Source organism: Diuraphis noxia, unplaced genomic scaffold, assembly GCF_037042655.1.
Source record: "Diuraphis noxia isolate RWA-SAM2 unplaced genomic scaffold, SU_Dnox_SAM2 contig0004, whole genome shotgun sequence".
NCBI lineage: Eukaryota > Metazoa > Arthropoda > Insecta > Hemiptera > Aphididae > Diuraphis > Diuraphis noxia.
In genome coordinates, this window is record NW_028301714.1 from 5884151 (window position 1) to 5907946 (window position 23796).

Consider the following 23796-nt stretch of genomic DNA (forward strand, 5'->3'; position numbering starts at 1 on the left):
GACAAATACTTGCTTATTATTTGAGCATTTGACATCATAGATATTAAAGTAATTCTGATAAGAGGATAACCAAAACAAAATAATGGACATTCATTTAAAATTTACATAGGTAAATGTTAACATTATTAATCCACTCATCTACTCAAAACATAGAATTTGATACTTTTTGAAATCATTTGAAATGTTAAATGTATGTATAATTAATTACTTATGATTTATGAACATCAGTACTTAAAATATAATGTATGATTTTTATTCAACATGTGATGATCACATCATTATAAAGGATAAATTTTGTTTTTAAATTAAATCACTAATTACAAATAATACTTACTTACAAAATTATGTTGTCTATTAAACTAGTTTATCATATAAATATATTTAATATTTTTGAAAGCTGATTTATAAAAACTAAATAAATAAAAATGTTGCCTCTTTTCTTCATTATTATTGTAAAAATTGCAATCAGTATATTATTATCTACTAAGAAATACAAAGCTGAAAAAAAACATGTCATTTTAATAAAGTCTACAAGTTTATTATAAAAATAATGTATTAAGTATTTGACATAACTGTTATATAACTACACATGCAAATACTTTATCATCATCAATATTACAAATAGTAATTAATTAAGTTATTAAATGTTCTAAAAGCCAAATATTTATTTATTAGGCGATCATTATAATTAATAATTCTAAACACAGTATACTTGTAATTTGAATCTTATGGTCAAAAAATATGACTATAAAAATATAATACAATTAATATAACTTATGTATCTAATGTTAACAACTGAAATTTTATAAAACCGGTAACAAAATGATTTAGATTTAGATTTGATAAATACGTGCAATAAATTTAGTCTACAAATAAAAATATGTATACATAATAAATGTAATGTGTACCATGACAAAATAAATAATATTAAGTATCATCACAGTTTTTTGAAACACATAATCAACTCTTAATTTTGCTCATATAGTAATTCTACACTTCTTATTGGCTGTAAATTAAATAAATACACATATAAAAAAAAAAAAAATCAACTAATCTGAAGTGGAGATCTACAACAAGAGCCAGAAGTGAAGGGATGAACATATCAAAAAAAAAAAAATATATATTACAACTGTCATGATACCAAGCTATTTTGTTATGATGTGTACCCATAAGTTTACAAATTGTAGGTCAGGACTCTATCGCTACAATGTGTCTCTTTAAAAAGGTACATCAAATAATTAAAAATTCTGATTAAAAAAATAATGTGTATTTAAACATATTATAATACTCAATTATATTCTACTACATTATGGAAATTATATTATAAACGTATTGTTTTTTATTGTTATAATCAAAAACATATTTATATATTATTAATCCTATATTAATATTATATAAAACATTATATAGACTATTACAAGGATTGTGATTTAACTTAAAATTGTAATTATTATTATATCTAATAGTATACATATCAATATAAATTCATATTTGATATTAATAGTAGATTTTTAAAATCATAATTGGTAGGCAATAAAATAAAATAAGGGTTACAAGCTAAAAAAATTATTGGTATCAAATTATAATTAGTTGACAGTCAAAAATATTTTTAATAATCAATCAATTTTATTGAAAAAAATCAATTGTAAAAATGTAAATGTTTATAAAGGTTTTGGTTTTATTTACAACGCCCATCCAATATCATCATCAAACAAATACAGATCTATGATAAATGTCAACAATTGAGCATTAATAAGTCATTACAATTGTTTAAAAATATAATAAACTTAAAATTATTTTGTTGATGTTTACATAAATGTACGTGTAGAGCACATATAATTTTGATCTTCTAAACATTTTTCATTGCAAGGAGTGACATATATGTCACTAAGTATATTATATTCATAGCAAATATACATTATTATTTTGTTGTTTATTTTTTACATGGTAGGTCTTGTTGGTGTAATAGGTGTAAATGCAACCATGTGCTAAGTTATTCATCATCATAATAATAAACTAATATATATATATTTAAAAAAAAACAAAATTGTTATAATTTAGAAAAAATACTATCCACCAGTTATAAATGCTCCTGCAGATGTACGACAACTGTTAATTCTATCACCCAATAGTGCACCACTTTCTGTTTCACTCTCCTGAGTATTTGCAGTCTGTGAATTGTTGGTGGCGTCAATAGTAACAGAAGTAGTATTACGTTGTCGACACAAATATGGTGTGTCAACTGGAGATGGGGTGTCACGACCCTAAAATAATTAAGAACATTTATAAAAATATTTATTTCATGATTGAACAACTAAAAATGTATTTACTTGTTTTGATGGGCCACAACATGTTTGTAATTGACATGGTATGTCAGTTTTAGGACAATCTAATACGCAGTCTTCAGTAGGAGTCTGGTTTTCGTTTCTATTTTCAGTTACCTACAATTGAATATTACATAAAGTTTAAGTACATTAATATTCGGTAGCAAAATAATTGATAATATTATAAAACACACCTCAACTTCAACAAATTCAGGCTGAATGGTAGTCGAATGAATACCTTCATTATGGAAAAATTCTTTAACTTTTTCTGCTAACTTCATATATTCTGGCAAGTTCCTACACCTGGTAATAATTATACAATAACACATTTATATTAGATATTTCTTAATTAAATTTAAACTCAACAATAAAAATACCTAATATGTGCAGATGCTATGATTCTATCACCTGCCAATTGCCACACATGGAACTCATGTACAGCCAGAACTCCATCCACTCTGTCTAAAAGTCGTTTCTGGATGGCATCTACTTGAATGTGGGTAGGGACAGTCTGAAGTAATATAAGTGCAGACTCTTGTAACAATGGCCATACTGAGTGCAAGATAATTATCACCATTAACAAACTTAAAGCAGGATCAATGTAATCACGGTATTTCCAATCGGTCAACCACACAATCTAAAAAAAAGCATGCTACATAAATTAATTGAAATGAGAAATTCAATACTGTGCTTTGTTTAATGGGTAACTACCTAATATAAAAACCATTGCTGTTAATGTTTTTATTTTATGCTATTCAATTATTATATTATATTTATTAATAATTATACTATATTTATTAAATACATTTATAAATTTTTAACTGCAAAATATTTAGTCAACATTTAAACTTTAAATGCTTATAAAAATAAAATTGTTCATATATATCAATAATAATTTTTAACAACTAATACCACAACTAATGCAGAATCCTATTTAAGATTTTCAAGCTTTTTGACCCAATGAAAAGAAATATTGATATTTATAGAAAAAACTTTAAATGTCTTTAAACAATTAAACTTGTAATAGTTACTGGAATTATTTATGTGATTTATTTATGAAAAACTCCTTATTTGTTTTTTTTTTTTTAATTTAATATGTACCTAAAACAATAAGAATTATTGTAATCTAAGATAACCCATGGGCCTCCACACGAGTTTTTCTCAGTGAGGCCCAGTAATCTTTCGATATTAATTTTAATTAATTAAAAAATAGTTAAAAATTTGGAAATTGTATTCTGTAAAAGAAATTATAAAATAAATATTCAATAAAAATTTCAAGTATCTTACATTAGTTTTTTTTTTTTGAGTTAAACCTAAAAATAAAATTAATTTTTGAAAACAAAATTTTAAGGTAAAAATTTTAATTATTCATTAATATGTTTTTAGTTTTTCCTGATGCTTTTAAAACTACGCAGAATTTTTAAATTATGATCTCTCGAATACACCAACTAAATTCAATATCCTAATAAAAACATTACCGTAGTTGAATATCAAGCATTATTTTGAATTGTAATCGTATATACACCCAAATAAAAATATAATAAGAAATCACACTTCATTATAATTCATCGCTCAGCTCAAAAGTTTAGTGTGGACATTTAAAAATTTGACATTAAGTAGTATTAGCTAAACACAGCTTTACAGAAAAAGTATGGATAATTTAGTTTTCTATATATAATATAAATCATTAACACCTATGTTTAAATTTCTTAATTAATAATTGTAATAAAAATTTGTTTTGAAATATTTTGAATAAGAATGTACAAATTTAAAATAAGAACAGCCTTCTCATAATTGTTATGAAATAGTCAGCCAAATTTTAAGAACAATAATACATTAATCAGAAAAGACTTGTATCTCATTTCTTACAGTATAAAAAAACCAAAACTGAAAACATTTAATATCCATATACATACCAAAGCTGATACAATTACAATGACTGAACCTAAAGCATCGGCTAAAAGATGTAAAAATACACCTCTCATATTCATATGACCAGCAGAAGATTCATGAGTGTGATTAAGTGGTACATTGAAACGATGGTCATTATCATTGTCATCAGTAGCATTAGCACTTGCTCCAGCGCTTACTAATTGGGTTAGCCTTGTGTGGCTGCGAGATATACCGCCATGTGAATGTCCATGTCCTCCTCCACCATGAGCTAAAAAATATGAAAAGATTGTCATTAATAAATAATAAAATACAAACTGGAAAACCATTGAGAAAAGATAAATGTATTACCATGGAACAAAAATAAACCCAAAATATTAACAAATAATCCTAAAACTCCAACCACGACAATGAATCTAGGATTGTGAATGGTCTCTACTTCAATAAACCTTAAACAAAAATTATAATTATAAATTAAATTGTGATTCAAACATATTATTTTAAAAATTAAATACATACCTTTTACAAGCCTCAACAGTAATTGAAAAACACAAAGCTACTAAAAACACAGCATTTACTAGTGCTCCTAGTACTTCAGCTCTTGCCCATCCAAATGTATTTTTTGACCATTTTTTTGGTGACATCTAAAATAAAATAATTTGCTAACTGTAATCGAAATATTAAGTATTAGGTAATCCATTTAACAACTATATTCCTACGTACGTTTTTATTTTTATTTTTTAAATACTATAGGTACTTGTCTAAAAGTACGTCTTAACTATCAAATAAAGCACTATGCATTATATTAAGTAGTATGCATATCAAAATGATGAACGTTCGAGATTCCAGGCGCGTATGTTCATTGGTTGGTCGGTTGGATCAAATGTATTAATTACATTTATATTAATTTTTAACGACTCTTAATGACCGCGGTATAAAACTCTAACCATTTACAATAACTTTTTTTTTTCAGTTATATTCGTTATGGTTATATAGGTATGCATGTAAATCAACATTATAAAAAGTGGCAGAAATAATGTATTTATAAGACGTTAAACCAACAGATGCATATAAATTTAAATATCTAAAATATATACAAAATATATAGGCGGTTCTTAAGACCAGATCTTAAACTCACGACTTCATTCTTCGACAACAATATTTTAGTTTATTGTCGTTGAAATCATATTATCAACACTATTTTAGTATAATACTACTATGGATACTTACTTTAACCGATAAATATGCCACTACCAATGCTGCGACGTCGCTTAGCATGTGAAAGCTGTCCGCGACAAGGGCCATCGAGTTGGTTATATAGCCGACGATGATCTCTACCAAAAAGAAAAACGTCGTCAGCCAAAACATGGTGATGAGTCGGCATTTTTTCCCACTGTATCGACCCATTTTTAATTAATCTATAAAAAAAATAATAAATAGCTATAATATCAATAACAGTAGACGACTACAATTAAACATACAATGTATACAATAGGCTATATAAACATTATTTTTAAATTGTATAAGAAAATCCTGCGACAGAGAACGTGAACTTTTTTTATTGAGAATAAGGCCTCAATAGCTAGGTCATTAGTCTAAGGTTGTAGATACAATATTATTAATGGATACTTCAGTTATAATTATATGTTACATGATTACAGATTAAGTGATACAGAATTATATATATACACAGAACGTGAACTATTTAAGTAGAATATTATAGTATAATACGTACAAATTGTTACATCTAAACTACAGAAACCGCCGCAAATATACACCATAAATCGAATAATAAAAATTGCATTTTTCTTAACTATATTATTTACAAATACACAAATCAATATGTATTATTATACATCAGTATAACTAGGTGGGTGATTCATTATCGATGCCATTTTTTTTTCTGCTATTCTATGAAACTTGAAAATTATTTTTATATTTTATTTTCTACCTAATTTACTATAATACTTTTCCGCTAATCTACTAACCAACTAACCAAGGCATATTTAGGAGGGGGTTGATACGGCGTATGATTCCAACGAAAATGACTTCACAAGAAAAACTCTCACGCCTCATTGGTATATCAAATTTTGATAATTTTTTTTATCTGACAGATGAGAATTTTTCAGTTCAGATCAAAGCCCACATTTTATAGTTTAGTGCTAAAAACCTAACCTAACCTTGGAGAAGTATTACATCTAAATTCGAAACATATTAACATTTTAGAAGTTATTTAAAGTTTTTATTGGAAAAATAAATAGTAAACCAACATTTTTCGGAGCACTTGCCCTTCTCACCACTATAACAGTCTACACCGATCATCATAACTTTTAATTTATAGCTTTATAGGTATCTAACTAACTTTTAGTTAGGAATTCAGTTGTTGATCAAAATTGGAAAACTTTAAAAAAAAGATAACAATAAAAAATACTTTTAAAAACATTAATGCGTTTCAAGATAATAGCTTTGTTTACTTACTAAAATAATCACTCTGTATAACGTATATTTTTCGACTCTACATAAAACCACGCACACGCTATAGTCGTTTAATTACAACTATAGAAACGACGAGGTTCATATCATAGTTATATCAGCCAATTTTTTAAAACTACTCAAAACAAAACAAGATATGACAGTAGACAAAGATATTATTATTATAATAAATACACGTTTTATTTCAAACAAAATGAAATTATTTGTCACTATACGGTGAGTACTTTTTTTTTTATATTAAGATCGCCAATATTTGTTTTGTATTTATTGCTTTACTTTTAGAACTTCTTTTATTGAAATATATGCAATTTGAAACAACGATTATTTACAGAAGCATGTAAGAACTCTCCGTACTTTCTGTATAGCAATTTTTAAGCCTTATATACATTATTTCTTCTTATGTAAGTATTACAAGAGTCGTAATCGTTTTGTGCAGAAACCTCTAAAAATGAAATATTAATAATAAAATCAACCTCAAATGGATGTTAATAATTAAAAATAATGTTATTATTACAGTGATTTTCTTGTTATTCGTTAATAATTTATAATTCGTTACTTAAATTAATAAATACTTTTGTATTTGGCGACGCAATTATATGCCACGAAAATATTCTCATATAATTTAGAATGTAACATTCGGACTAATAATAAAATCCATGTGGGTCGTGAGCATAGAACATACCAATGTTACATAGTCTTGCAAACATCAGCAGAATAATATCTATTTCTAAAAGATAAAAATGTGTTTAATTTGCAGTCGCCATTAATATAATAAAAAATAGTAAAGTGCCTACTGGTTTGAAGACACAACATAAATACATACATCAGTTAAGAAATATTTCAGGTACCAAGTGTATTATGTTCATAAAAGTAGCGATACATATTAAAGCTTATTCTGCGGATTTTGTATACCATATAAACGTATCAAAATACCTATTCTGAAATCTTATATATTTTCCAAAATTATAACTTAATTATTATCCCATTCCTACGTTTGATAAAAAATCAATATACAATAATGGCGTCACATAATATATATGGAACGATTACATTTACCTATTTTAATCAATAATATTTGAGTGTCAAGTAGATTAGTGTACTCAAGTTTAATAAGTATAGTTAATTTATTAAGTAAACAAAGAAACACTAGAAATCAAATATAATTTATATTTAATATCATTAACAAAAACATTTTTTCTTTATTGTTATTATTTATATTAAAGAATGATAAAAATTTAATTAGGTATCTTTAAAAGATATTAATTGAATATTGAATAATTAGGTACTCATTTGCAAACATTATTATTATGTGCATATCGATAATTTTGATCTAATACAATAAAATATTTAAAACATAATCCACTGATTATCAACAAAATAATGAATACAATTCATAAAAGGATCTTTAAGAATTGCAAACATGCAATTAAGTAATATATAAGTAGGTACATTAAAAGCGATTAAAAGTATTAGAATATCTTTAGTTAAACTATATTTTATCTATACAGGCTATTCAATAAGTACTTATAATTAAAATCTAAGGAAGGTTACGGAGTAATAACAATTTATTGAAATAATATTTTTATCATAGGTCAGTCAAGGCAAGAACCTAATTTTGTTTAGTTTTGTTCAAACTAAACTAATTACTTTTGGTTTTATTTAATACAAACAATTAGGTATATAGTTTAGGTCACTAAATTATTATTATTTACCCAATAATTTCAAGGAGTTTGCGCAACAAAAAATAAACTAAAATATATTATACCTAACCAGTATTAAAAATATGTCGGTGTAGATAATTAATAAATAAAATTCTTTGTATGCATTTTTAAAATATAATTATTAATTATATAATACTATACAGTATAAATACAAGTAATTCTAACATAAATTGTTTTTCTATTCAATAAAAAAAGTAAATGGGACTTTTTATTATTAGAACTATATAAAACACGATTGTAATTTGTTGACACATTTACATAACACGTACTTATGCTATTTCATCCTGTATAATATTAAAATAATTTAAATTTCGATCAGATTTAAAATTAATTAAAATGTACCTATTTATAGTTTTCATATTTATTGATCTGCTATAAAAAACAATATAACGAAGTTATCTCGGTTATTCCATTTTATGACAATTAACATACCTAATTTTATAATAGGTACGAACAAATTTATTATATACCTATACCAAGGGTCACCAAATGGCGGCCCGCGAATGCATTTTAACCGGCCCGCAGACTGAGAGAAAAAACCAATAATTTAATTATATTTTCATTAGTTTTAGTTAAATCATTAATAAGTGTATATGTTTTTATTTAGAAATAAAATATTTTTGGCCAACCAGCATATTATAATAAATACTATGTACTTTGAATTTTTATGGCCCGCGAGAATTTTCCGAATTCTTAATGTGGTCCACGGAAAATATTAATTGGTGACTCTATACACTCGCCCTTAATTGATACTACCAAGTAGTAAGTACTAATCAATTACAACTAACAATTAAAAAAATACAGGTTATAACTAATTGGTTAACAAATTTATTGAACATTAAATTTCACACAGGAACAAATTATTAATAATTAGGTACATTGAGACAATCTGTATGGATTTATTGTTTAAAGGTATAATAGCGAACAGCGAAAATTATGTATTTCAATTTCTAACAAACCAATTCTTATCACTATTTGTTTAAATTTAATACGTTCGGAATGTTGATAGATAATAATTAACAAATATTACCTATGTACAATAAACAACTGCCTAACTGCTTACATATCAGTTTGTCATAAAAATCTAAAAAAAAACTTAAGCACAAAATATTTAAGCAGTTTAAGGTTCAATTCTCTAAATTCACAACAGTTAAATTATTTTTTGTCTATACTCTATATTTGCTAAGAAATTAAATTACAGAAATGCAGTTTGTGTAATTATTAGATTCTGAGCGGATCGAGGAATGTATTAATTTTAACATGTGTTTGTGTGTGCGTGTGTCTGACATCGCGTTTTGGGTTAGTAAAAGTGCTTAGATTTTCGATTTCAGTACCTCGTTCGATAAGAAAGCGAATCTATAAATATTTTTCTAAATAATCAGGATTAACAAACTAAAAATTAAGGAAATAACAGGAATTTCAACGCACAATCGGTTTTCGACAAAATCGATTTTGGTTTTTGATGTAACTTAAAGAAAAATTACTATAGATACATAAAATGTTCACTGAAGTTTTATAAAAGTATATTCTATCCATCATACAATTATCAAAAAATTTCGATTTAAGTTGAACTATTTATAGGCATATGCAATTTTCGATAATTATTAGTTTTTCTTAAAATTAATAAATAAAATTTATTTGTAAGTAGAAAAGCTTGAAAATTTAATACAAGGCTCCTGACATATTGTTATAAAAGCAGTTGAAAAATAAAAGAAATTCAGTCACCATTTTTTTTATAAGCATTCAATGTTTGAATTTTTACAAAATACGTAAAAATCACAAAAATTCGCAAATTATTTTAAGCTAGAAATGCTTAAAAAAATTTCTTTTTAAATCTAAGATTTGAAAATTTAATACAAGATTCCTTATAAGTTTATCAATCTTTATCACAAAAAAAAATGTCAACCAGAAATTAAAATTAAATTTTTATGAGAGTTTGAAGTTTAAATTTTTACAACATTGGATTTTCACTAGATTTTCTTATTTTGGTGTAACTCTAAAACGAATGACCGCAGATACTTGAAATTTTCACTGAATGTAATCAAAATATTTTGATTTGTTTTGAGGTGTTTACTGACATTTTAATTTTTTTACTTTTTTAGTTTTTTTTTTATAAATATCGATAAAAATGTATTTGTTGGGTAAAAAAGCTTGAAAATTTAATACAAGGCTCCTGACATATTGTTAGAAAAGCAGTTGAAAAATAAAAGAAATTCATAGTCACCATTTTTTTTATAAGCATTTAAAGTTTAAATTTTGACTAAATACGTAAAAATTATGGCAATGTTCAAATTATCTTAGATAGAAATTCATAAAAGTTTTTCTTTTTAAATCTAAGATTTGAATTTTTTTATAATATTTAACCTAACTCGAGACCTAACTGGTTAACCTATAACCTAGACAGATAAACCGTCTCCGCTCAGAATCGTTTTTCGTATATACAATGATATAATATCACTGGATTCAAATTTGATCCCATCCATTACAGAAACCCACTTGCAACTACTGTACATCAGTGCGACATCCACGACTTACACGCTTTTTTTAATTCTTAATAAAATGGTAATATTCATTCAAATCAATTCGAATTTAATTTTTTGAGAATACTAGCTAACATCGTATTTTGCATACGATAAAAAAATGGACAGAATACTCGATTAAACGACATCATATATTATCATTATCAATTTAAGGAGGGGGATTAAAAATTGTATAATCTTATTGAAATATCAAATGATTATTGGTATATGGCCTACAAATTATAATAGGGCACTTAAAAACAAGATAGGTATACAAGTGGTGTTCTGCAGTTATTTCGGTAAATTACGATTCGATACCACTGTTATCTCAACTATATTATACATACTAAAACAATTAAAGATTTCTTAACTATATAGTTAAAATACACAGGTACAATGATAATTATTATCATACCTTCTTATTGTATAGCAAAACTTAAGTATGCTGAAACCATTAATGAATAATATTTAACGATACTTTCATAATTCAAGAGTTATTTAGATTTTTAATATGTAGTTTGATCAATGTTGAGCAAATCGTTTTTATTATTTCACATTGTATTAAATTTGTGCTATTGTAATAATAGTAACTACCAAAATAATTATTAAATATATTTTACCCCAGTAGTGTGGATATTATTACTATCATTAATATGAAAATATTATTTAAAATAAGTACCTAACATGACTATATTTACTGGTTAATAAGCTTCAGTAAGGTCAATTAGAGACGGGAAATACCGAAAAGAACCAGAATATAAAATAAACACACACCCAATACCGGTGGTACATAGTCATTATTCCAACTACATTGATACATTATACCAGTAGTTAAATTTCTATAATTTAATTTAAAAAATTCCCAGTAAAAGAAATCAAATGTTTGTAGACATCTTTATTAGTGTCAAAACAATAACCGTTCGTTTTTTATAAGTGTAATTAACTAATAAAAACTTAAAAATAATAAAACAAATATAACATATTTATACCTCATAAACTAGTCAATGACACAATAATATCACAACCATCAACATTTTCTGATTGCAACAGGAACGTGAAAATTAATTTAGAGGATGTCAGCGTAATCGATCGCAAAAATCGATCAAAAAGTTGGTTTAGAAAAAAGTTGGAAAAAAGTCCGAATTTTTTTTATTGTCGAAAAAAATGTCTGAAAATACAAATAATAATTTTTATTTAGATATAATTATATAAACTATTATAAATTGGTATTCCATACATTTTGATTAATATTAATTTTAAAAATGTAAATATTATTATTTACTGTATTAAATATTAATATATTTTATTTGAATTGCATAACCATCCCTTATACTAATATACAGTTTACTATAAAAACATCGATTACTAAGATAATAATAATAATATATTATGAATTACGATTCCTTAACAATAACCTAAGTGATTTAAAAATTCATCTATTGTGAACCCATATTACTAATTATTATGTTTACGAATTTGTTCACATAATAGTCCACAACTATGCAAATTAAAATTACTAAGTTAATTATTAGAATGTTTAGATTAATATCATTTTTTTAATGAATATTAATTATGCATAAGTTATAAGAAATGAAAATTTAATATTTTTGGAACTTTTATCCGACAATAAAAACGTACTCAGACATTTTGCTTAAAAATAAAAAAATGAATCCTGACTTTTTGTCCAACTTTTTCACGAAAAGGTATTCAAGTAAAATCACCTATTACAAAAACTATAGAGGTTAATGCTTTTTAGGGTTTGATTTAAAGATTTTATGTTTCATTATTTGACTTTATATTCGACTTAAAAAATAAAAACAATTTTTGTAATTTTTAATGAACATTACATTGTTATGAAAAAGACTGAAACAAATCAATATGCCATAGTGTCATGCCCTAAAAAAAATATTCTCTGGAATTTGTATAATAGATTTAATAGATTCTTACTCTAAGATTCGCCAAAACATTAAAAAAAAACTATTTGACGTGAATGCATTTGTCTATATTGAGCGTGGGTCAGAAGGTAGAGATTAGAGAGCGAAATCTAACAAACAATCGCACTCTCTGTACACTTCTGATGTACTCACAATAATAAATATTAAATGTACACGATTTATAATAATCATAGGCGTGAGTATGGGTGTGGCTTATAGGGCTATAGCCACACCTGTAGCTGGGTATTTTTTTTAGATAGGTACCAGTCACCAGGTACTTGTAAAAAGAGCCAATAATTAATTTTTTTGGATAGTCAAATTTTTGTTATCAATTTTACAATAAAAATTGTCGTGACTAGCATTATACTGTTATACTATTTTGTGTCTATTTAATTTAATTTTTTAAAGAGGACTTTGTAAGGGGTGGTGTATAAGTCTGGTAGTATATATATATCACTATATCAGGCACACCTGAAACAGGAGTCTTAGCACGCCTGTGATAAGAATAATAATATGCAATTTTCACGTCATAACTCATAATATTACACCTATAATATATATATTTTTTTTTTATATATATATATATATATATTTTACTGTAGGTATTTTAATTAATTATAAAAGTTGTTAATTATCAATTATCCGAGTATTACTGCTAGGTGACTTCTCTCGTTATATATTCAAGTCTTTATATACCTAATATTATATTACACACATAGGTGCATTGTGCATACTATTGTAAATACAATTACAGATTTTATAGGTATATTCCAATAAATGTAAAACAAATATATGATTATTCAGAAATTACCTATAAAAATACTTTGAATTATGATTTATAGATAATTGAAAATCAAGTTAAAATATTTTAGGATTGATATTTCTCGTATGTTATATGTATTTCAGACAGATCTGCTAACACTAAAATTATCATGCAAATTGTGTTTAAGAACCGGAAACAACATATTCATATGATGGGTAATTGATTAGTAGGGTTTTCTGAAGTTAATTTCTAAAAATATCCAGACAAGACAGTGTGGTGTGTTGTTGGTTAACCTGAATATTATTATATAAGGACAGTCACCTTTTAAGTTTACTCCACTATTCAGTCTATACCCTGTAGGTATAATACAATAATATTATGTGGCTTCATCTTCCATAGATAGAATTATTTTTTTATATAATAGTGTATACAGTATACACAAAATCATAGAAATTTAGATTCGTACATTAAGAGGATTTCAGCACACTATTTGTTTTCTTTCTCTAGCCCACGCTTAACATAGACACATTTACGCAGAATCATTTTTTCTGTTTTTAAGTAATCTTAGAGAAAAATCACCCATCACAAAAAAGATAGAGAATAATGATTTGAAGTAATAACATATGGATTTTTCTAAATATCGTCTCAAAACGATTTAAATATCATTCAAATTTACAAAATTTGTTTGTTTACTTTGAAAGTCGAATACAAAATCAAATAATAATAAAATATAATATCGATATGTAATCCCCTCAAAAAATTATTCTTTATCTCTTTTGTAATGTGTGATTTTACACTAAGATAACTTAAAAACTATTCTGCATAAATGCGTTTTGTCTATGTTGAGTGTGAGCCAGAGAGAGAAAACAAATAGTGACATCCTCTTAAGTAGGTAAGTACTACTTAGGTAGGTGAAACTGTAGTTTCCTTTAAAGTTAAAATCTTAATTATAACAACGTTAAATTTTCCTCAACATCGTAACAGTTAAACCTCCGAATTTTTAGAACTTTTATCAACTATTATTTTTAAAAAGGAAAAACATAGATAATAAATATTACGGTACTACTAAAATACGACTATATGTATAGAAATTGAGCTAATAAATTAGCAAAAATTCTACATGAAAAAATGTCCAGAAGAATTACAAATAAAATGAAAGTCAAATAAAAAATAAACTTTTGTACGTTATAAGTATGGTTTGTGTTTATTTTCTACATAAACGCCAGTACTCAGTACTCGTAAAGTTAATAGTCAATTAGGTAGTCTATAATTCTGCGCTCGTCGGCGCTCGTACAACCGACCGGCAACCACGAAATAATGTAATAATATAATTTTTATTATCATTGTTCAATAGCGCGCATTTAATTTATAGTAATATTAGTATAGATAAACATTTCTAAAATCATACTGGTATTAATATTTAAAGTTTTAAACATTAAATTTCTTTAAATGTGTTTTACAATCCTTCTAACATCCGGTAATTTTCATGGTAAAAGTACAATTGGAAAAATATCTACAATATTCTCGGAAACGTGTACCTATTAATAACAAATCATAATATATTAATTAAACAAAAAAAGATTACCATGAACAAAGATTACTTTCATAATTCGAATACGATAAATTCAAAATAGCCTATTTGTGAGTCAGATTATATGAAAAATTTTAATGTTAAAACGATTTATCTAAGTCAAGTAGTTTATTTTTTTAAATTCAATATTTTTTTGGTTATATTAATTTAGAACGTAATCACTTTTTCAAAAAATATGATTTTTGAGAATTTGCTAACATGAGTATATTTCTTAAATTATTTACTTATCATATAATATTAACAATTTTTGTCATATGTTTAATTAGCATGATTTTTATTTTCCGGTCTTTCTGTTACACCATATATGGCTACATAATATATATAAAAATGCAATGGAGGGAACATTTTAGGGGTCGGCTTTATTTTCTCCCCCCCCCCCCTTTAAACATCATGTATAACCACCGCTGGCATGTGTACATATTATCCTATGATAACTTGTAAATTGTATGAGTATAAATTATAGAGAAATGACTAATTAAAAAATATTATTGTTAACTTAAAAAATTTTTTCAAGATAAGTATTAGGAAAATTCTATAAGATTTGCTATAAAATATTACAAACATATACACTAAATTTAAATATAATGGGCAGTTCAGCAAAAATACTCAACTAATTAAAATAATAAATTTCCAAAAAAATACATAAAAATGAAAAACTGACTATTGAAACATTTTAATAAAGAATTGAATAAAGATTTTGTGATAACATATTTAAATACATATTTTTATTTTATTTAAAACAGTTTCTTTTTCTTTTTAGTAATAAAATAAAAATGCTTTAAGCAATTATAAGCACAAGGTGTACTTAATACTTGTAACTGATTAAAGCATAGTAAATTATAGTAGGTATCAGTTTGGCATGTTTACTAATATATTTATATATTTTAAAATTAAATTTTTTTTCATTTAAAACAACTATAAAATAAATATTATTTTAACACTAACAGTACAAGATTATAGTAAAATGTGTGTAATAATAAAAGTATCAACTAAAAACCTACATTTTATGTAGCAATTCATTAGTCTAGGTCAGGGGCGTAATTAAGGGGGGATGAGAGGGATATATCCCCCCCAGAGCCTATATAATGTGTATATTTATATATTAATTTGAAGCTTATGGAATTATATGTTTTATCATGCTGACATCACGACGAAATATATTAAATATAATTAATATCAAGAAATCTATAAATTATTATTTAATTTAAAACTAAATCTTAATTCTAATATATTCAAAATTTACATTTTAAAGAAATTATTATAATATTGTATAGGTACTAAATTGTGTAGAATTTTAAAGCACTTTTATTAATACATTTTGTGTATATATATATATTAGTTTAAGAATTTTTGATGAAATAGTTTTCCCAGATATTGTACTTGAAAATCTAAGTATTTTGTGTGGAAAATAATGTTTATACTGGTCTAGGTCTCTAAGACACCCATATAAGAGAAAAATTACTAATGGATCATCAGAAATAAAGATCTATGCACATTGCACGCGGCACGTTTATGTGAATAAAATTGTATTTTTCTTGGTACTATTCCAAATACAGTGAGCTAATAAAGTCTATTGTGACAAAACAAGTTCATTCCTTATAATAGTTATAATAGACTAATAGCTATCAAGTCAATTTTTAATAAAATTAAATAAATATAAGCATGAATGCTGCAAGATGATACTTAAATGCTATATTGCTATCTATATAATTATTGTACTAAATACGGAACTAAATAGATACACTAAAGATTTTTATAATAAGTAATAAGCATGAATGCAGCCAATTGAGTGGCCAATATTCTAGGAATTTGAATGTAACATTGTAACATTTATTAAAACATTGATAAGAATCTGATAATTTACAAATAAAACATTATTTTAGTTCTTAAATTCAAACTATACATTATTTAAAATTCATAAAACAACATTAATAAGGGATGCTCAAGGGGTTAGGTAAGAATAATTAATAATAATGAAGACCTGAAGAAAATAATGCTTTTTTGTAGGTACCATTTAATTTAGGAGATTATAATATTATAGAACTTTTCATATTTATATAAAACAATCCAAATTGTATTATTGGAAACTAACTGAAGGACCACAAATCTTTAGTGTTACTTTCAAAAATCTACTGAAAGTTTTTTTTTTACAACAAACATTATAAGAATTTAACTAATACTATTTTTTACTGAGTGACTGAATAAAACGAGAAATAAATAATATATACCTACACTACATATATATTTTATTAATAATAATTTAGGTACTGAAAATTCTTCAATTAGATTTCAACTGACACAGCGCAGCACCAGTGGTGCTAATGATAGTAGATTGAGTCAAATCTAAATAAAGCTTAAAATAGGTAAATTATTATTTTTAGTTTTTTAGAATATTTATAATCTATGATTCTACACAATACTTAAATGTTTATTTCGAGGTTTATTTATATATATATATACATTATACACCTACAATTAAGTTGAACAAATACATAAATTATATGAGGCAGAAGACCATCTAAAACTTGTGTTTTTTTACACCTACTAGGTAAATCTCGGAAAAAATATATAAACCTAATATATTATTTAATTTAGTAGGTCCCAACAATATTTTCTTTGAAGATGGCTAAAATTTATAGGCTATGAATTCAATGAAATTTGAGATATACATTATTATATTAAAAGATTTGCACGAGGATTTGCATATGTATGTAGTTTTGAGTGAAATTTTAAGGTGGTTAATTCGTAAACTGATTTTGATGGACCAAGATTCATTAATTACCTATCATATTTAGAGGGAAGTGGAAAATGTCTTGGAAATTAAGATATGGATGGATTTTTTTAACAGTTTAACATGAACTGTGCCAATACAGATAATTCAGTATTTATTTTTATTAAGTAACCAGCCACTTGGACGACCAGATCTCAATTACAATTGTAGTAAGTTAACTATTTCATCTGCATCATTTCCGGAACTAAGTAGTGCAGTGTCGTCTGCATCAATGGCTAAACATAATGTTGTTAGGTATTTTAGGTATATCAGAAATATTTACATTAAATAACTCTGAAGACAGATTCCTTACTTGAGGTACATCGATATACCTACCAGCTTTAACGCAGTTATCAAAATATGGACAAATAGTATAGTGCTAGTATAATCAGACATAGTCGTGCGCAGACTTTTTTCGCAGGGGATGCCAATCACCGGGTCGCGGTGATATCGTCGGATTCGGGATTATCCCAACTTCTATTATCAATGGAAATGTACTTGATAAAAATTTTTAAAAAATAAATAAAATACGTAGCCTGAACTGTCAAAAATGTCTAAACTGATTTCTGTTTATAAAAATGTAAAAAAAAAAAAACAAGCTGACTCTGCAGACTGCAGGGGATGCCATGGCATACCCGGCATCCCCCTGCGCACGCCTATGTAATCAGATTGAGTTTAAAGTTGTAAATTATCACCTCGTATTTTACAATATTATACTATAAGTACTTGATATTAGTGGTGGCTAATGGATAGGTAGTGTTGTTTTAATAGAACGGTGGGCAATTTTTTAAAAACAATTCATAAAATAAATTCTTATTTAAAAAACACCTAGGTATTATTACTATAAAATCATCATAATTAACCTTATATTTGTTGATAAAAATATGAAACACCACGTTGGTAATATTGTAATCTAATGTAGATAATGTTTACATAGGCATTTAGTTTGCACCAGTAGTAGTGTTGATACAGAGTTGCCGTGAATTCTGATGTCCCCACTCAACTATCAAACATTTAAATACTAATTTACACATGCATATGATGCATACATTGCAGTATATTTGTGAACAAATTATTGTGTAGTGGCAGTCACAAAATGCTTTTATCATAAATTCATAAACTTTGGTTAATAATGCACTAATGACACAATAATATTGTTTCATAGGTAATTTAGGTATGTATTAATAATATTTTATTATGAAAATATAATAAGAAAATTGTGTGAAGAGAAGTAGTATATGCACAGCCACAACTATAAAGGTACAAGTAAATTAAACTAAATACAGAGTGTCTCGCGAGGATTTACGCATTGCAATATTTCACGGAATAATGGAGATAGCAAAATTTTGATTTTTTTATAAGACTCCCCGGGATAAGAAATACAAATTATTCATTTTTAATTTATTTTAATGTTTTGGTAAACAAGTAAAAAAAATATATTTTTTGTTTAATTATTCCAAAAAAATTGACTAGTCATTTTGTAGAATTAATTTTTCTGAAAATATTGACATTTCAAAATTTTATTTTCATTAATTTCCTGATTTTTGATGTTTTTTCTAGTTTTTAAGAAATAAAATATGATAATAACTAGGCATACTGAAATTGTTTGGCCAACCGTCTAATCACTTGCGTCGGCGCAGTGTTTCACATATTTGATAACACTGCAAAATTTAATAATTCGCAATTTTTCTCGAAACTAAAAAAAATAATTAAAAATCAAGAAATTAACGAAAATAAAATTTAGAAATGTCAATATTTTCAGAAAAATAAACCCTACAAAATGACTATAGTGATTTTTTTTTAGAAATAATTAAATAAAAAAACTGGTAAAAATATATTTTTTAACTTTTTTACCAAAACATTAAAATAAATTAAAATATGAAATAATAGTAGTTATTATCTCTATGAGTCTTATTACAAAACCAGAATTTTGATATCTCCATTATTTCAGGAGATATCGCAATAGGTAAATCTTAGTATGGCATTCTGTATATTGAAGTTAGGTATGCAACAAAATTAATAATCTTGTGATAATATGAAGGAAGAAAGATATTATTGAATATATTAAACCTAGTATAATAAAATCTAACCTATATACCTTATATAACATTCTGGATGTACATCTAGTATCTACAATACAAATATGTCTGTATCTGAAATGTAACTTGCAAATGTATTCTTCAAAAAGTGATATGTTAAAATCTGTCATTGAAGTATATTATATTTCATAACAGCCTAGCTTGGATGCTTACATATCACCGCTTTCAAATATTTCTGGATAATAAAGAAAGTAACTGGCGCACAGTAACTAATGGCGTAACTCAGGCTCGTCAGGGATTGATACTTGCCCTGGCTATATTTACATGATCTGCTCGAAACAAAAGTGCATAAGTTTCAATACACAAACAATCAGAGACGGATTTACACAATTGCCGCCTATAGACAAATTTTTTTTTGCCGCCCCATTACGACTTAGTAAAAAAACAAAATAACGAAATATATAATGAATGGTTAGTATTTAGATAATAGATAATATATGTTCCGGCGTTCGATTATTTACTTGGACGTTTATTGTTATGTATTAGTATTATAAAATAATGAAGAATATTATGTTATACAAATATTAAACATTTTTATTTTCCATCCTTCAAAGTAATCACCATACATAAGAAAAACAAAAAGAAACCTATATATAGTATATTTTCAATAAAATATTGGCCTAAAATTGCCGGCCTAGGCAACTGCCTACTTTGCCCGACGCTAAATCCGCCACTGCAAACAATATTGAAATTGTTTATCAAGTAGATACTGATTTAGAGGAAGGTGGGAAAGCACTTACTGATGACTAAATATAATACTACGAGTAATACTATGAATAAACACTTTTCCTTTTCCAAATGGTGCTTAAAACAAACCAAATTCTACCAACACTGAAGTATTTGATTATTATTCAACAACAAAGAAGCTAGAAAAGAGCTAAAAATGACATTTAAACGAGTACAATTAAAGCACAACTTCATGCAAATATATCTGATAATTGGAAAGATTTATATTTATTTTACATGAAATGTATATACAATGATCTGGATATAATGATTAGTGGTCAATAGATTGCCATAAAGGTGGTATCCATACCAAATTTTATCAATAAACTATAGACCTCAATAACCTAAACTAAGAAAAATAATTAGGTATTTCATGTACGTAGGTAAAAAACACGAGATAAAATATTTTTAATTGGAATTGCAATCTCTATAGATCTTAAATTTTAAAGTTTTTTAAATATTAAGGAAGTAGTGCCTACCCAATTAGTAGATAGAAAAAAGATCATCCAATTGAAATATCAAATTTCATATATACCTATATCCTAAATTATTAAGACCATAAATTTGTCTATGATATCTAAAGAGATAGACAGCCAAAAATTATGCTGGCACTAACCAGTTACAAACACTAAAATATATTTTGTTATAATTCTAATTTGTGACTCTAGTAAATTAAATTTACACCAGGTTATATAGAAATTTAAGATATAAATCGGTTAGGTTGAATGATTCCTGAAATGTTGATAATATACATGATGAGTGATGACAAATTAAGTTTGGTATGGAAAACTATAGACTTATTAAGCATATGAATTGCCCGTTCCCCATACCCTACGATAGTCTGCTATGGTTTGCCAAATTCCAAGATTAATGGAAAAATATAGTCAATGCATATTGCATTACACAATGGGAACTAACTACCCAAATTGAATACTTCTAACAATGTCGGTCTCTGAACCTCTTTTACTCTGTCATCAGTCAATTTCTTTATAGGTTAATGGAAGAAAACTCATACATAATAGTAGTAAAAATAAATAAACTAGTATCTCGTTTATAAATCCATTAAGCACAAAGAATTTTAGAAAATTAAATTTGATTACATATTAAGGCGAAATCTGCACTAATTTAAGCCAAAGAATTTATTTAATGTCATTACAATTTTAAAATGCAAACAGAAATGTACGACGGAATACCTTGGTGAATTTCAAATTACTAGTACCTAAGTAGGTACCTATTGATAGTGAAGTATAACATATAATTAAAATAAATAGAAATAACATTTGGACAAAATCAACCAACAAACATAGCAAAAAGATTTCAGTACTTTAGGCGACATATGGCATATGGGTATCTGAATATTTTGTATTTTATACTATCTGTAATTACTAATTACTAAATTTTTTGTGTCAAGGTTTTCAAAGTTGTTGACTTGTAAATTTTTAATAGTAAACTCAATGAGATATCAACAACATAATATTATTGTTGTTGTTGTTGTTGTTGTTACTGTACTATCGCTGATTAGAAGAGTGGAGATCGGACAACTACGATTACAACGAATACGAATAATAATAAAACCAATACAGGTAACTAGTGACGTTTTGAACGAACGAGTAGACTTACGATAAATATTTTAATAGACGAGGACGACGACTTCTCGGCCAACACCCGTGAGATACGGGTGTTCGCCTGCGATGTACCTGCCGCAACGCTACCGTCGCCTTCGCTAGCACAAAAAATTTCAGTGGACGACTCATTTTTTCGGCAGTCATCACGAACGGAATGCGCCGTCGGGGGAGGAGGGGGGCATACACGAACAGGAACGGCGGCGATGATACCTAGAGAGAACGATACGAACAACGAACGACTAAAACGCACGGTGGTGCACGTCGCGCGGGTGTGTAGCCGATAGGTGCGGCACGAGGGCGCGCGCGCGGATTTGTCTACGGATTGGGACATCCGTATAATGGCGATGGAAACCGGGAAACGGGACCTGTTCGGAACCCACCGCGACAACCGGTGCGCGGAAGTCCACCACACACGCTCGTCGTGGAAAAGCTCGTGCAATTGAAAAACAACAGTAAGGTACATGGTACTACATACGTGCTTTCGAGATGTGTAGAATCTTTTGTCGTCGTGTTCGTTGGGTCGCACGCCGGAGAAGTCCGTCTGCTGTCTGTGATCGACGTCCGCACGGCAGATGACGGCAATGCGGAAAACGAATCGTCGACGGCTGGTCAATCTGCTGACGGTGGACACAGCACACACGGTCGCGACTAGTACTCACACTACAAACGCGCACGACGAATTATCATCGACCAGCACGATGACCCCCGGACGCTGTGCAGTGCCGAACTGACAAAGCGCCAGGCGTGAGGCGACCGGCGGGCCTCGAGGTGCACCGTACCGCTACGTCGTGCGCAGTCGTGCGTCAACACTCCTCGCGGAGTGGGGAAACCGTATACTCGTTACCCGGTATAGCGTGGTCGGTAGTGTCGATATCGACTGATAACAAAAGACCATCTACTCTTCAGTCTTCGACCACTGCGGCACCGCCAATGATGACAACAATGGTCTAATGAAGTAATGACTAATACTAAATAACAAACATAATACTTTGGTTGTTTGATGGAATAAGTCGAAAGTGGCAAAGTACCTAATAACTTAATAAAGTATTAAATGGTATTAAATTAAATAGTTTGTCTCGCAGACTGTAGTATCTACATGATATAAACAGAATAGTTATGTGAAATTTCAAATTTCATATATTCTGTGATATAAATAACTAGATTTGATCATATGGACACATAGGCGGACATTTGGTTAAATTTTTAGGGGGGCTATAACAATCAAATGTAAAGTGACTCGCAGGGGCTTCGCCCCCGCACCCCCTTCCTATACAAAAATATATAATATTACTAATACAAATATAAATGTTTGTTATAATAATAAAAAAATAATAACATATA

At 27.1% G+C, this 23796-nt stretch overlaps 1 protein-coding gene across 2 annotated transcripts; it reads right to left on the reverse strand.

The window, feature by feature from the left end:
• Nucleotides 1–516: 516 nt before the first annotated feature.
• On the reverse strand, nt 517–23192 carry ZnT63C (solute carrier family 30 member 1). 2 transcript variants are annotated; one of them, XM_015520230.2, is made up of 10 exons: nt 22931–23192; nt 11937–12115; nt 5445–5632; nt 4734–4858; nt 4566–4663; nt 4241–4485; nt 2702–2961; nt 2519–2627; nt 2331–2441; nt 517–2264 (listed from the first exon to the last, which is right to left on the reverse strand). In XM_015520230.2, the coding sequence occupies exons 3-10, from the start codon at nt 5619–5621 to the stop codon at nt 2070–2072; spliced, it is 1320 nt and encodes a 439-aa protein (XP_015375716.2). In that variant the 5' UTR covers nt 5622–5632; nt 11937–12115; nt 22931–23192; the 3' UTR covers nt 517–2069. The 2 variants fall into 2 exon arrangements, with proteins under 2 accessions (XP_015375716.2, XP_015375715.2); XM_015520229.2 differs by lacking the exon at nt 11937–12115 and having other exon boundaries at nt 22931–23191.
• Nucleotides 23193–23796: the final 604 nt, after the last annotated feature.

Bases quoted from the DNA above. Each gene is read 5' to 3' on its own strand.
- ZnT63C (XM_015520230.2), bottom strand. From the start codon at position 5,621: ATGGGTCGATACAGTGGGAAAAAATGCCGACTCATCACCATGTTTTGG. The intron at 4,859-5,444 runs GTAAGTATCCAT...ATTTTATTTTAG, and splicing joins TGGCATATTTATCGGTTAAA to ATGTCACCAAAAAAATGGTC. The intron at 4,486-4,565 runs GTAATACATTTA...CATATTTTTTAG, and splicing joins GGGTTTATTTTTGTTCCATG to CTCATGGTGGAGGAGGACAT.